Below are 15,435 nucleotides of genomic sequence, written 5' to 3'. Positions count from 1 at the left end.
GTCAAAGTCAATGGTTCTACCAGTTGAAAACCCATTGTTGCAGTTGGAGAGAGTCTTTGAATGTTGACTGCCCTTTAACAAGGCTCTGTCACAGTGTCTGTCTTTTCACTAGGTGTCAGACCCCTGTTTCAAAATGCTCTAATCCATAAAGGAGGTTGCAGCATAAAGTAGACCCCCATGAAACAAAATGAGGTTCACCAAACAAAATGGGTTTCACAATTTGACACATATATCCACAACTTGTCACAGCCTACATCTCCATCCTGGGAGACTCACCTGCATATGCTCTGTTAAAATGCTTGGACATCTACTTAGAGCACACTAAAGCCCACCCAGTGCCTAAGGTTTTCATACCAATTTGCTGGTTAATGCGATTACCAAAAGACTATGTCAAAGTGTATGTCTGTTTCACACTCCTTTGACCTGGTTGGCCGGAAACTACAAAACCATGTCAATCAAGGCTTGCTTAATTGGAGGTAAGAGTTCATAGCTTGCTTTAGGAATATTTCCATCACACACTTGCCAAGCAGCTTACAGGCTCCCCTCCTCTCACATTCACAAGGTGCTGTTGCTTGGATTGATTCTCTGTATAGGACTCCTTGTGCTCCAGAACTTGTTTCCAGGGTTAGATGGCCAAAATCTTCTAACCAGAACCTGTTTAATTGGATGGTCCTTATTCTCAGTTGACTGACTTTTGCCTGAGTGCTTACTCTTAGAAGTGGGCTCTTGTGCTTGAATATTGAGAGATCTTGAAGGTTTGGATCAGGTATACATATACTCATTATTTAACTCTAGTTTAAAAAACCAAACAAACCTGCTTATACTGTTGGCTATATTGCTCCTCACTGTAATTGTGCTGTTTTCTTCTGCAATATCCCTTGAGATTCTTGCACTAAAGAGTGTAAATTCTGCACACAGGGTGTTCTCTTAAAGTAGGGGTGGTCAACCTGTGGTTCCGAAGCCACATGCGGCTCTTCAGAAGTTAATATGCGGCTCCTTGTATAGGCACAGACTCCAGGACTGGTAGGGGACTGTCTCACTGTCTATATACCTGCCCTAAGGGTTAAACTTCTGGGGTAAGGGAATTTTATCAGTCTTAGGTGAAGCAACTAAGATCCCAAGAATTAGAATGTGAAGAAGGTAAGTAACTTCAACAAACAGAAGTACAGGTCTGTTTCCCTTCTAGCAGCACACCCTGAAGTTTTGGTCTATCACACACTGATTGTATCTGATGGCTTTTCTTGATGCCAAGTCACAAACAAATGTTACAAGGCATTATGTATCCTTACGATTACAAAACATGCTTCAAAAACTCTACAGGCTGAAGAGGGTATATCCATCCTTCAGATGGAGAAAGATCTACGACTGGCATTAGACGCTACACTCAAAGAAAAAAATGAGAGGCTGGAGGAATTGAAACAACTTCAGCAGCAAGATGAAAAGCTCTGTGCTGAGCTTTTTGCCACCCCTTACTATATACCTACTGGCAGCATTCCAAGTCGTTTACAGCTGGAAGAGTTAAAGGAACATGTTCGGATGCGTTCAGATGAGAAGGTATGTGGTGTTGTTGTTTTTTTAAAAAAAGAAAGAAAGAAAAAAAAAATCCAATAAATGAAATGTGATTTGGGGCTGTAGAGGAAAGTGTTTTCCACCTCTGCATTTTAACTGGAAAAGAATGCTAGTTGCAGTGTGTTGTCTGATCACCAAGTGTAGCTGTAGCCCACGAAAGCTTATGCTCAAATAAATTTGTTAGTCTCTAAGGTGCCACAAGTACTCCTGTTCTTTTTGCTAATACTACAGTATTTAGTTTAATACTAATTTTTTAATCCAGTTTAATTAAATCCTATTATGGCCCGATTATCCATATATATTTAAAGGCATTAGATAGCTGAGACATCTCACCCTGTTTAAGGAGTTCTTTAAAAGTTATTATGGAAAATAATAGTGATGAAATTTTAAAATTTTTGTATGAAGTACAACTTCACATTGTCTAAGACTAAAATTTTAAATGCTGTTCCTATGAACTGAGTTCCCTTTTCTCCTTTTGTGATTAGCAGATAGTACTTGGATGATGACGTACACTTCAGCTTCTGTGCAGTGCTTTTAAGTTTTAGATAGTTTTTGTACAGTATAGTTACAAAGCTATCAATCCATACACAGAAAATGGAATTACCTGAACTAGCAAAATCATACTACCTTCGCTATCGTCTTGACATGGTATCTTAACCTACAGAGCCACAGTATGAGACAATATTCTAAGCAATTGTATATAAAATGCTTGTTTTAATTTTTCAATAGAAACAACGTCTGGAAGTTTTTCTCAAACTAAGAAACGAAATCAGGCAGTATAATGAAGAGATTGGGCACACACCTGATTCTACTCTTGAAAAAGAGGCGCTCTCTGATGATGAGGAACCTTTTTGTCTTACTAATAAGAACATTGAAGCTCTTCAAACACTTGTTAATAAGGTTAGATTTTTAAGTGCCTAAGAGAAAATATAGTAACTGTTCTTAACGATCACATGTAACACTGATATAATTAGGCTGTATAAGCATTGCCATTATAATACTTCCTACATCCTTAAGAACATAGGAATTGCTATGCAAGAGCAGTAGTAATCCATTGTGTCTAGTATTTTGCCTGGCAGTGGCCAGATCTAGATGCCTCAACAGAAGGTGAAAAAACACCCAGTTTTTACTCCTGGCCCTCACTTGTAACACTCACCTGCTCCATGTTATGTTGTTTTCCTTTTTCCTCTTCTGCTCCCTGTTCCCTGATTACTCTCCTTTCTTCTCTTCACTCCATGCCTGTCTATATCCTATGTTCTGTTTTCCTGATCATAACCTCTGTTTTGTCCCAAAGATTTTCAAATCTGGCTCTCCCTTGTCTACAGTCAGTCCTTCACTCTGCAACCTTGGCTTTCAGTCAATTCTCTGCACGTCCAAGGCCCACTAATTGTTGTTGTGCTTCCCTCAGCCCTCTACGAAATGCACAATCTGTCATCTTCCCACCAATCCACTCTCATCTCCATCAGTCTATCATTTGCCTTCCCCCCATTCCAACCAATCCATCCTCTGTAATCAAAGTTTTGCCCCGGTTTACTCTTTCCCTGTCTCCTAGACAATTCATTCTTAGCCTCTGCCTTTCCCAGCCAATTAAGCTCTTCTTCTTAGATAATTGATGATCAGTTCCCCTGCTCCAGTCTCCCTCCCAGCTGCCAGACAACTGGTCCTCTTCCCATTGCAGGCCATTGGGCATCTCCTGCCAGGCAATGAATTTTTTGTCTTCTATGAAAATTCAGGTTCTCTCTGGCCAGGATTAATGTTAGTTTTCATCAGTGTCTCCCCTCCTCCTCTTTGTGGCTATATGGACAGGATTGTCATCCTGTGCTTGGTGCTCCGTTAGGGCTCGAGCAAGGCCAGGGGAGCAGAGAGAGTGCCTATTTTCCCCCTTCTTCTTTGCATATATGAGGCAGCCCTCAGGCTTCTGAGAAGCTGCAGCAGAGTAGATGGACTAGCTTTTTCTAGCACTCCTATTCACACTCTTTTGAGTGCTTTGGGGATTCAGGGGAGGAAAAGGTAGCACCATGCTTTCCTTTATTCAGTTCAGTTTGCCTCTTCTCAATTCTGAACAAAACTGCAAGAACTTCTTATGATCTTTTTCTAGACCAAGAACCAAATACGCAGGAACTCAAGGCCCCTTCTTAAAGATAGCTATATTGAATAACTAATGTCCAAATAGCATATATGGTGGTATCTGTTTTATGATGAGCACACAAGCCACATGTTTCAAGACAATTAAATGCTAAAGTCTTTCAGTGTGTCTTGACTTCCTTGTTCTTTGTTCTCTTCTGTTAACCTCAGAATTGATCATAAATAAGCCATTGGCAGTATATGCGCAATGCCTTTAGATTGGAAATAGAAGGTCTTAATTAAGTACTCTAGCAAATAAACCTGTTCTGCAACAGTTTGCTAACTCATGCTGTTCCATAAAACCCTTGAAGCTGCTGGAACCTTGTCTGTTAGCACTGGTGGGATTGATAATGTTAATGCAGCTGAGTTGGTGGGAATATTTTAAGGCCCTGGTATACATGCAGTCCTAGAAATGAATTCTCCTATTTGTTGTTGCATGATAATAGGCCAGCTTGAAAGCTTCCACTATCCCAGGGGTGGGCAAACTTTTTTTGGCCTGAGGGCCACATCGGGGTTCCAAAACTGTATGGAGGGCCGGGTAGGGAAGGCTGTGCCTCCCCAAACAGCCTGGCCCCCTCCCCCTATCCATCTCCCTCTCACTTACTGCCCCCCTCAAGACCCCCGACCCATCCAACCCCCCCTTCTCCCTGTCCCCTGACTGCCCCATCCCCTGACAGGCCCCCCGGGACTCCCACGCCTATCCAACCCCCCCGTTCCCTGACCGTCTCTCCCCTCCCCCCCCCAGAACCTCTGCCCCATCCAACCTCCCCCTGCTCCCTGTCCCCTTACCATGCCGCTCCAAGCAGCAGGACTGACAGCCGCGCTGCCCGGCTGGAGCTCGCAGCCCCGCTGCCCATGGCATGGCGAGCTGAGGCTGCAGGAGGAGGGGGGACAGGAGGGGAGGGGCTGGGGGCAAGCCTCCCTGGCCGGGAGCTCAAGGGCTAGGCAGGACGGTCACGCGGGCTGGATGTGGCCCGCGGGCCGTAGTTTGCCCACCTCTGCACTATCCACTCTTTAACCATTTTGTTTGAGCTTCCAATGCTATGTCTAATGCTTCACTAGCAATAAATTCATTTAATATCATAAACTTCAGTCTTCAGGCATGTCCTGATAAGCATCAGCCAGAAGGGAAGGATATGACTGTTTTCACAATGTACCATAAACTTTGAGTGGCAGTTGCTATTAGTAACATCAAGCAATGATAATTTGCAGGGTTACTGGAAACTCTTGATTTCTGCTTGTATTGATGAGTTAAAGATGTCTTTCTAATGGCTTACATCAGGAATGAACTAGACCTTTGGACATTACCATAATATATTTTTTAAAGAGTATACAGCTTGCATCAAAATAGTGACCCATTAGTTAACTGTACAGATCCCATGTACTTAGTGTCCTCACTGCAATGCTGTAAGAACAAGCTTTCTTCCTTTTTCCATATCTTTACTGGAGCTTGTACATTATTTCTCTTCCTACCGAATAATTGTGGGTTGGTTCACCTTGCTACTATACTGTAATTTCTCAGCGTTCTTCTACATTAAGGTGCTATCCTCTCTGAAGTAAGTTTACCTTATACTGTCATACTATGTGCCTTGTAGTTGCAGTTGAAGAAAGAATCTGTAATCTCAACACGGGAGGCTCTGAAGGAGAAGGTACGACTTCTGTGGAACAGACTGCGCTGGCCAGTAGAGAAGCAGGAACAATGTAAAACTAATATTAAAGGCTCCATTACTCAAGAAGTTACCATGGTAAGACAAAACCTTGCATATTTTTCATCAAACTACTTCCCCTGCCTTTCTTCTTACAGAAACTATTTTAGGTTTTTCTTTAAATAGACAAGCTTTGTCACAAAATCCAACTACATAAGAAATGCAAGGTTTACACTGAGAACTCACTTTGCGTGAAGGCAAACCCTTATGTATATTCAGATTCCCCTTAAAGTAGTATTTTTGCTGGCAATTGAACTTGTACTACTGTTGCTTTCAAGTTGAGGTTGAAACTCTGTCTTCTGAAGTCATCAACACTTGAGCATGACTTAGTTGCCCTTTGATTTTAGAGTTCCTTGCAGTTATTGGTTCAGTTTCCAGACAGGGTGGATAGAAATCATTATTTAAAACAAGATTTATTTTTTAAATGAGGTTGACTTACCTGTTAGTACTTCTTCACTATTTTACCATTTTATGGGCTTAAATTGCTAAACTGGATGTCTTGTACTAGTTTGTTCAATTGGTTTCTTAGTTGGTGATAGAATTTCAGATTGTACATTGATTACACTGGTCTACAATTTTTGAGAAGTCGTCTGCTTCAGAGATAAAATGTGCTATTTATTATGTATTTTGATGTGCTGAATTCAAATATGACAATTAAAACAACTGATTGGCTACTGTTTCTAAGATATTTAAGTTTTTACATTTTATGTCTATGTATATTGTGTAGATAGTAGAGTTTTAATCATAAATTGTAAACCTAGGTCTTTTCATGTGTTTATGGTTGCTTTACATGATAATATTTCACCTGTCCTGTTTATGTAACACTTTAAAAATCAGCAAAAGGGTTATATAAATAAAATTTATTATGAAACAAAAGGCAAAAAACTATTCTGTACATACTTTAGTCCTATTCAGTGTCTACTCGGCGCTTCTTGGCTTGTCTCTTGTATTCATTAAATGGAGCATCTCTTGTCACTGTCCAGCAATAGTCTGAAAGCATTGATGGGCTCCATTTGCCCTGATAGCGTTTCTCCATTGTTGCAATGTCCTGGTGAAATCGCTCGCCGTGCTCGTCGCTCACTGCTCCGCAGTTCGGTGGAAAAAAATCTAGATGAGAGTGCAAAAAATGTATCTTTAGTGACATGTTGCAACCAAGGCTTTTGTATGCCTTGAGGAGGTTTTCCACCAACAACCTGTAGTTGTCTGCCTTGTTGTTTCCGAGAAAATTTATTGCCACTAACTGGAAGGCTTTCCATGCCGTCTTTTCCTTGCCACGCAGTGCATGGTCAAATGCATCAGCTCGAAGAAGTTCACGAATCTGAGGACCAACAAAGACACCTTCCTTTATCTTAGCTTCACTTAACCTTGGAAATTTTCCACGGAGGTACTTGAAAGCTGCTTGTGTTTTGTCAATGGCCTTGACAAAGTTCTTCATCAGACCCAGCTTGATCTGTAAGGGTGGTAACAAAATCTTCCTTGATTCAACAAGTGGTGGATGCTGAACACTTTTCCTCCCAGGCTCCAATGACTGTCGGAGTGGCCAATCTTTCTTGATGTAGTGGGAATCTCTTGCACGACTATCCCATTTGCAGAGAAAACAGCAGTACTTTGTGTATCAAGTCTGCAGACCAAGCAAGAGAGCAACAACCTTCAAAGCTGCCACTGATGTTGGTCATAGTTTATGCACCTCAAAAGTTGTTTCATGTTGTCATAGGTTTCCTTCATATGGACTGCATGACCAACTGGAATTGATGGCAAAACATTGCCATTATGCAGTAAAACAGCTTTAAGACTCGTCTTCGATGAATCAATGAACAGTCTCCACTCATCTGGATCATGAACGATGTTGAGGGCTGCCATCACACCATCGATGTTGTTGCAGGCTACAAGATCACCTTCCATGAAGAAGAATGGGACAAGATCCTTTTGACGGTCACGGAACGTGGAAACCCTAACATCACCTGCCAGGAGATTCCACTGCTGTAGTCTGGAGCCCAACAGCTCTGCCTTACTCTTGGGTAGTTCCAAATCCCTGACAAGGTCATTCAGTTCACCTTGTGTTATGAGGTGTGGTTCAGAGGAGGAGGATGGGAGAAAATGTGGGTCCTGTGACATTGATGGTTCAGGACCAGAAGTTTCATCCTCTTCCTCGTCTGACTCAAGTGAGAATGATTCTGGTGCATCAGGAACCGGCAGTCCTTCTCCGTGGGGTACTGGGCGTATAGCTGATGGAATGTTTGGATAATGCACAGTCCACTTTTTCTTCTTTGACACACCTTTCCCAACTGGAGGCACCATGCAGAAGTAACAATTGCTGGTATGATCTGTTGGCTCTCTCCAAATCATTGGCACTGCAAAAGGCATAGATTTCCTTTTCCTGTTCAACCACTGGCGAAGATTTGTTGCACAAGTGTTGCAGCATATGTGTGGGGACCACCTCTTGTCCTGATCTCCAATTTTGCAGCCAAAATAAAGGTGATAGGCTTTCTTAACCATAGTGGTTATACTGCGCTTTTGTGATGCAAAAGTCACTTCACCACAAACATAGCAGAAGTTATCTGCACTGTTCACACAAGTACGAGGCATCTCTGCTCACTTTGGCTAAACAGAAATGTGTCCCTTTGCAAAATCAAACACTGACAAATAAGAGAGCACGACATTGTATGATTTCTAGAGCTGATATAGGGCAATTTGTTCAGCAGAGTGATGTAAGCTTCGTTATGATTGCATCATCCATGACTTCTAGGAATAACATGATGCAATTCATATCATGTATGACGCAATACCAGCTTCAGATTGCATCCTTCATTGTTTTGCCTAAAAAGCAAGTACTGTCCAAACCCAGTCATAGATTTATTCATAGATCCAGTCAAAGATGTATTTTAGTCATTTCTGGTTTAAATTGAGATCCCTTCCCTTTATAACTCACCTATCCGCCGCCATTCCCAAGTCAAGGGTCGTATATACTGACCCAATAGCATATCTTGAAAACTAGAGCCAATCAACAATTTTAAGCATCATTTTCGTTCTCAGTGACCCAGAATTAGTAAAGTTTGACTACATTTATTTCAGAAGCATTTTGGCTGTAGAGCAGTATTTCTGCCAAGATGTTTCATACTCAAAATGTTTATATGCTGAAAAAGGCAAGTCCATAGTGTGAACGCAAGTTTGAACACGAAATAGGGGAATAAAAGCCCATGTTACGTTCATAGCCTGCACCATTTTCTGATATATTGAATTTCTCCAAGTTAAAAATGCTGACCTATTTCAACAAGCTATACTGGTCACTTTGAAGTGACTTAAAGAACAAATCTCTCTCACGTAAGTGGTTTTAAAAATCCCACCCTTGGGTGCCTAAATGTGGGTGATGCCTTGCCTTGTCACAGTGCTCACCAGGCATCACAAGCTGTTTAGTTTAGTGTGCAATAGCTCATTCAGGATATAGATTCATAGATTCTAGGACTGGAAGGGACCTCGAGAGGTCATCGAGTCCAGTCCCCTGCCCGCATGGCAGGACCAAATACTGTCTAGACCATCCCCGATAGACATTTATCTAACCTACTCTTAAATATCTCCAGAGATGGAGATTCCACAACCTCCCTAGGCAATTTATTCCAGTGTTTAACCACCCTGACAGTTAGGAACTTTTTCCTAATGTCCAACCTAGACCTCCCTTGCTGCAGTTTAAGCCCATTGCTTCTTGTTCTATCCTTAGAGGCTAAGGTGAACAAGTTTTCTCCCTCCTCCTTATGACACCCTTTTAGATACCTGAAAACTGCTATCATGTCCCCTCTCAGTCTTCTCTTTTCCAAACTAAACAAACCCAATTCTTTCAGCCTTCCTTCATAGGTCATGTTCTCAAGACCTTTAATCATTCTTGTTGCTCTTCTCTGGACCCTTTCCAATTTCTCCACATCTTTCTTGAAATGCGGTGCCCAGAACTGGACACAATACTCCAGCTGAGGCCTAACCAGAGCAGAGTAGAGCGGAAGAATGACTTCTCGTGTCTTGCTCACAACACACCTGTTAATACATCCCAGAATCATGTTTGCTTTTTTTGCAACAGCATCACACTGTTGACTCATATTTAGCTTGTGGTCCACTATAACCCCTAGATCCCTTTCTGCCGTACTCCTTCCTAGACAGTCTCTTCCCATTCTGTATGTGTGAAACTGATTTTTTCTTCCTAAGTGGAGCACTTTGCATTTGTCTTTGTTAAACTTCATCCTGTTTAACTCAGACCATTTCTCCAATTTGTCCAGATCATTTTGAATTATGACCCTGTCCTCCAAAGCAGTTGCAATCCCTCCCAGTTTGGTATCATCTGCAAACTTAATAAGTGTACTTTCTATGCCAATATCTAAGTCGTTAATGAAGATATTGAACAGAGCCGGCCCCAAAACAGATCCCTGCGGAACCCCACTCGTTATGCCTTTCCAGCAGGATTGGGAACCATTAATAACAACTCTCTGAGTACGGTTATCCAGCCAGTTATGCACCCACCTTATAGTAGCCCCATCTAAATTGTATTTGCCTAGTTTATCGATAAGAATATCATGCAAGACCGTATCAAATGCCTTACTAAAGTCTAGGTATACCACATCCACAGCTTCTCCCTTATCCACAAGACTCGTTATCCTATCGAAGAAAGCTATCAGATTGGTTTGACATGATTTGTTCTTTACAAATCCATGCTGGCTGTTCCCTATCACCTTACCACCTTCCAAGTGTTTGCAGATGATTTCCTTAATTACTTGCTCTATTATCTTCCCTGGCACAGAAGTTAAACTAACTGGTCTGTAGTTTCCTGGGTTGTTTTTATTTCCCTTTTTATAGATGGGCACTATATTTGCCCTTTTCCAGCTTCTGGAATCTCTCCCGTCTCCCATGATTTTCCAGAGATAATAGCTAGAGGCTCAGATACCTCCTCTATTAGCTCCTTGAGTATTCTAGGATGCATTTCATCAGGCCCTGGTGACTTGCAGGCATCTAACTTTTCTAAGTGATTTTTAACTTGTTCTTTTTTTATTTTATCTGCTAAACCTACCCCCTTCCCATTAGCATTCACTATGTTAGGCATTCCTTCAGACTTCTCGGTGAAGACCGAAACAAAGAAGTCATTAAGCATCTCTGCCATTTCCAAGTTTCCTGTTACTGTTTCTCCCTCTTCACTAAGCAGTGGGCCTACCCTGTCTTTGGTCTTCCTCTTGCTTCTAATGTATTGATAAAAAGTCTTCTTGTTTCCCTTTATGTTGTTGGTCTGTACTTGACCATTAGTTGAATCTTGAAATCCCGTGTCAGTTTATGTAACAGCTAATGTTATTAAGACCTTGAGTGGTGGGGAGATCACTTAATCAGAACCCTGGATGTTGCCTAAATGTTAAACAAATGTTTCTGGTGGTGATAAGTGTTTTCTGAATAGAAATTAAGTAGATACCCATAGGGCATCTTGGATTCAAAGAGGGCATCACTTTCTTCTGGAGGCAGAAACATGTCTCTGGATTATTATTATATGGAGATATACCTATCTCATAGAACTAGAAGGGACCTTGAAAGGTCATCGCGTCCAGTCCCCTGCCTTCACAGCAGGACCAAGTACCGTCCCTGACAGATTTTTGCCCCAGATCCCTAAATGGCCCCCTCAAGGATCGAACTCACAACCTTGGGTTTAGCAGGTCAATGTTCAAACCACTGAGCTATCCCTCCTCCAATATAATATAACGTATATGAATTCCATTACTGATCAGAGAACATAATGGAAGAACAATACAAATTATGTAGAGAAATCTATTAAGCCATACTAATTTTTCTTTTATTCTGAAGTGCAGTTATACTCTGAAAATTAACAGATGTCATTAGGCTCTTACTCATTTATCCTGTTTCTGTGTCTTTTATAATCAATGCGCTCAATTTACTATTTAAGCATACATTTATTTTAACTGGCAGCATGACAAGGGGCCTGTGATCAGCATCAGAATTTAGCTAATTTAATTGATGATGCAAGAGGTAAACGGGAACATGTCTTATTCTTCTTTGGCTGCATGGACTGTCTACTAAGAGACTCTCCTCTCAGTATGTAAATATAAGACAAGTGCCACTTTTATGACTGGAAATGCAATATCTAAATCCCATTCATTCAGTTTATGGAGCAACTCCCGCTCCTCTTACTCAGGCCAGTAGTCTAGTTAGTTTATTATAACCAAAATACCACATAAAGCAGAATTCTTACTCAATTTGGTTGCTTAAACTTCAGTTATAGCCCCTAGAAGGCCTCAACCAGGTCAAGACCCTGTTGTGCAAATTGACCCATGTGATTGGATAGAAGCTCCTTATTAAAAGTGGAAGCTGTGGTGTCAGTATTTCAGGAAATCAGGCCACTTAAGTCTAACATTAGGCACACAAATTTGAACACATTCTAGTGGACAGTGAAATATTTAAAACACCATTAGACTGCATCAGGGCAAATGCAGAGAAAACTAAATCACACTGGGAGGAAATCTGAAGGCTCTGAATAAGAAGTGTGTGCGCCATTCCCTGTTACAATCTATAGGCAGCAGAGGTTGATGGAGTTCTCGGTCCAGGACAATTAAATTGCTCTAATGTCAAATTCAAAGTGCAAATACCACAAGAGGCCAAAAATCTTGGTCAGTGACTCTTTTCACGAATCTCTTGATGCATCAAAAAAGCACCAAATGTTAATTGTAAGCAATACAAGTTGCGAGTCAAGAGAACTAGATGTCATTAGCAGGAAGTCTGGCTCTATGAACCAATAAAGATCAGATTATAGGCAATGCTAACTTGTCAAAGACATGGCAACAAGGCTCCAATGTTAATCCCGCCATATATTCAGAGTACTAAACTCTGCTAGAGTAAAGTAATAACCAGAGCAGGAAGAGTTGCAGCTAAACCAGTGGCTCCCCTCTTAAGAGCTTACTTGGTTCAGGATAATTTTAGACCTGGTGACCCCTTTACCTGGTAACTCTCAGCAGTCCATGCCCCGCCGTAATAATGTAAGTACTGCTCTAGGAGGCTTAGTTTACATAGATATTGGAGAGAGTAACTTTTACCTCATTTGTGCTCTGCTGTGTCTATTAAGAGATTCTCGTTTAGTATGTTTCAAGCAGTCCAGTAATCAATGCCTCATGTCACCAAAGCTTTATGGCCTCTGTCTGTTGATGTGCCGAAACCATGCCTCCCACTTGACTGACTGGGTGTAGACACTTGTCTGAACTTGATTACTATTTCAAGTTTGTCCTATTTTAGCCATTCATGTTCTTTCTGCATCTAATACTGATTTATTAGGTTATTTTATTTTCCTTTTAACTTGATAAGTGAATTGCTAATCACTATACTGTTATGTACTACAGTAGTTTCCAGAACACTAAAGGCTCAAAGGCAAAATAAAACAAACAGCGTGACGCTATCCTATGAGTAAGAGTGCTAAGAATGTTATGAAGATGCATTGTTGGCCTTAATGCAATGTATTACATTATTTTAAATAACTTTCTCCACTAGTGGGAAGAAGAGCTGCTGCGTCTGGAGGAACTGAAGAAAGAAAACTTGAAGGGAGTGATTGGAAAAGTCAGACAGGAGCTTGACCTTTACTGGGAAAAATGTTTGTATAGCACAGAACAGAAGTCAGCCTTTCATCCATATTATGATGGTAAATCTTCACTCCGACCTGCCACTCTTCCATTTCATGTGCAAGGATTGATTGATATAGACTTGAAGGCCAGAACGGACTATCATGATCATCTAGTGCAGGGGTCTCAAACGTGCGGCCCGTGGGGTGATTTTCTGCGGCCCGCAAGCCCCCCCGCACTGGGAGCAGGGCATGCTCCCTGCCTGCCTGCCCAGCCCTGCCCTGCCCTGCGCAGCTCCGGGAAGAGGCTGGAACATGGGGAAGGGGGGCGGAGGGGCTGTGTGTGGCTGTTGCTTCAGGCAGTGCCCCCAGCAGCTCCAATTGGCCAGAAACGGGGAACCGCGGCCAATGGGAGCTGCTGGCGGCGGTGCCTCAAGCAACAGAAGCACACAGCTCCTCCGCCCCACCAGGCAGGCAGGGAGCCTGCCCTGCCCCCGGTACGCGCCGGACCAGATCCTGCCCCCCGAACCTCTCCTGCAGCCGAACCCCCAGCTCTGAGCCCCCTGCCGCACCCCGACCCCCTGCCATACCCTGCACCCCGACCCCCTGCCATACCCTGCACCCCAACCCCCTGCCTCACCCCACACCCCTCCTGCATCCCAACCCACTGCCCTGAGCCCCATGCCGCACCCCTCCTGCACCCCGACCCCCTGCCGTACCCTGCACCCCTCCTGCACCCTGACCCCTGCCCTGAGCCCCCTGCCGCACCCTGCACTCCGATCCCCTGCCCTGAACCCCCTGCCGCATCCCGCACTCCTCTTGCACCCCAACCCCCTGCCCTGAGCCCCCTGCCGCACCCTGCACCCTGACCCCTTGCTGTACCCCTCACCCCTCCTGCACCCCACACCCCAACTCCCTGCCCTGAGCCCCCACCACACCCCACACCCCTCCTGCTCCCCCTGGGGGCAGGGAGGGGGCAGAGTTGGGGTGGGGATTTCGGGGAAGGGGTTGGAATGGGGGCAGGGAAGGGGTGGGAAGAGGCAGGGCAGGGGCGGGGCCTCATGGAAGGGATGGAGTGGGGGCAGGGCCGAGGGCAGCAGGGGCGGGAAGGTGTCAGTAATGCGGCCCTCGGGCCAATGTACTAGTCCTCATGTGGCCCTCATGGTCATTTGAGTTTGAGACTCCTGATCTAGTGTGACCTCTTGCATATTGCAGGGCACAGAACCTTACCCACCCATTTCTGTAATAGCCCCAAACTTCTGGCAAGTTACTTAAGTCCTCAAATCGTGATTTAAAGAATTCAAGTTACAGAGAATCCACCATTTACACTAGTTCAAACCAGCAAGTGACCCATGCTGCAGAGGAAGGCGAAAAATCCTGAGGGTTGCTGCCAATCTGACCTGAGGAAAAATTCCTTCCCAACCCCAAATATGGTGATTAGTTAGACCCTGAGCATGTAGATGAGACCCACCAAACAGACATCCGGGACTTAATTCAGAGACCATCCCATCTTTGCCCGTTGGAGATATTTGCCAATAGCTGTCACAGATGGGCCGTATGCCATTGTAGGCAACCTCCTCCATACCATCCTCTCCATAAAAGTATCAAGCTCAATCTTGAAACAAGTTAGGTTTTTTTGCCCCACTACCCCCCTTGAAAGGCTTTTACAGGAATTCCCTCCTCTGATGGTTAGGAACCTTCATCTAATTTCAAGCCTAAACTTGTTGAGGGCCAGTTTATATCCATTTCTTCTAGTTCCGACATTGGCCCTTAACTTAAATAACACCTCTCCCTACCTGGTGTTTATCCTTCTGATGCATCTATAGTGAGCAATCATATTTACCCTTAGCCTTTGTTTTATTAGGCTAAACAAGCCAAGCTCCTTAAGCTTCCACTTGTAAGGTAGGTTTTTCCATTCCTCGGATCATCCTAGTAGCCTTCTCTGCACCTGTTTCAGTTTGAATTAATCTTTCTTAAACGTGGGAGACCAGAATTGCACATAGTATTCCGGATGAGGTCTCACCAGTGCCTTGTTCAATGGTAATACACTCCCCTATCTCTACTGGAAATACCTTGCGTGATGCATCCTATGATTGCATTAGCCTTTTTCATGGCTGCATCACATTGCTTGTAGTCCTCTTGTGATAGACCAAGCAGTGCTGGAGAAATTTTTATAGTGGGGGTGCTGAGAGCCCTTGAACCAAACTGTAAACCCTGTATATAATGGAAACTACTTCAAGCCAGGGGGTGTGGCAGCACCTCTAGTTCCAGCACCTATGGATAGACCAATACATCCAAGACTTTCTCTGCTTCCTCTGTCATTTCCAACTGATATGTCCGTGGCTTATGGCAAAAATTCTTGTGGTTAGTCCCTAAGTGTATGACCTTGCATTAGTAAATTTCATTTACTCCAGATTTGCCTAGAACAGTGGTCATGTACCATTAGCCATTTTA

At 43.3% G+C, this 15,435-nt stretch overlaps 1 protein-coding gene across 1 annotated transcript in view; it reads left to right on the top strand.

The window, feature by feature from the left end:
* The window catches only part of LOC135880504 (protein regulator of cytokinesis 1-like), a 40,864-nt gene that overhangs the window by 15,023 nt on the left and 10,406 nt on the right, over positions 1 to 15,435 (top strand). The window contains exons 4-7 of the mRNA XM_065406818.1: positions 1,321 to 1,554; positions 2,299 to 2,469; positions 5,289 to 5,438; positions 12,915 to 13,062. Coding sequence (XP_065262890.1) covers positions 1,321 to 1,554; positions 2,299 to 2,469; positions 5,289 to 5,438; positions 12,915 to 13,062 — 703 coding nt within the window. The remainder of the gene's footprint in view (positions 1 to 1,320; positions 1,555 to 2,298; positions 2,470 to 5,288; positions 5,439 to 12,914; positions 13,063 to 15,435) is intronic.

The sequence above is a fragment of the Emys orbicularis genome, chromosome 6 (genome assembly GCF_028017835.1).
Source record: "Emys orbicularis isolate rEmyOrb1 chromosome 6, rEmyOrb1.hap1, whole genome shotgun sequence".
NCBI lineage: Eukaryota > Metazoa > Chordata > Testudines > Emydidae > Emys > Emys orbicularis.
The sequence above is the reverse complement of the archived record's forward strand: the minus strand, read 5'-3'. Positions and strand labels throughout refer to the sequence as shown.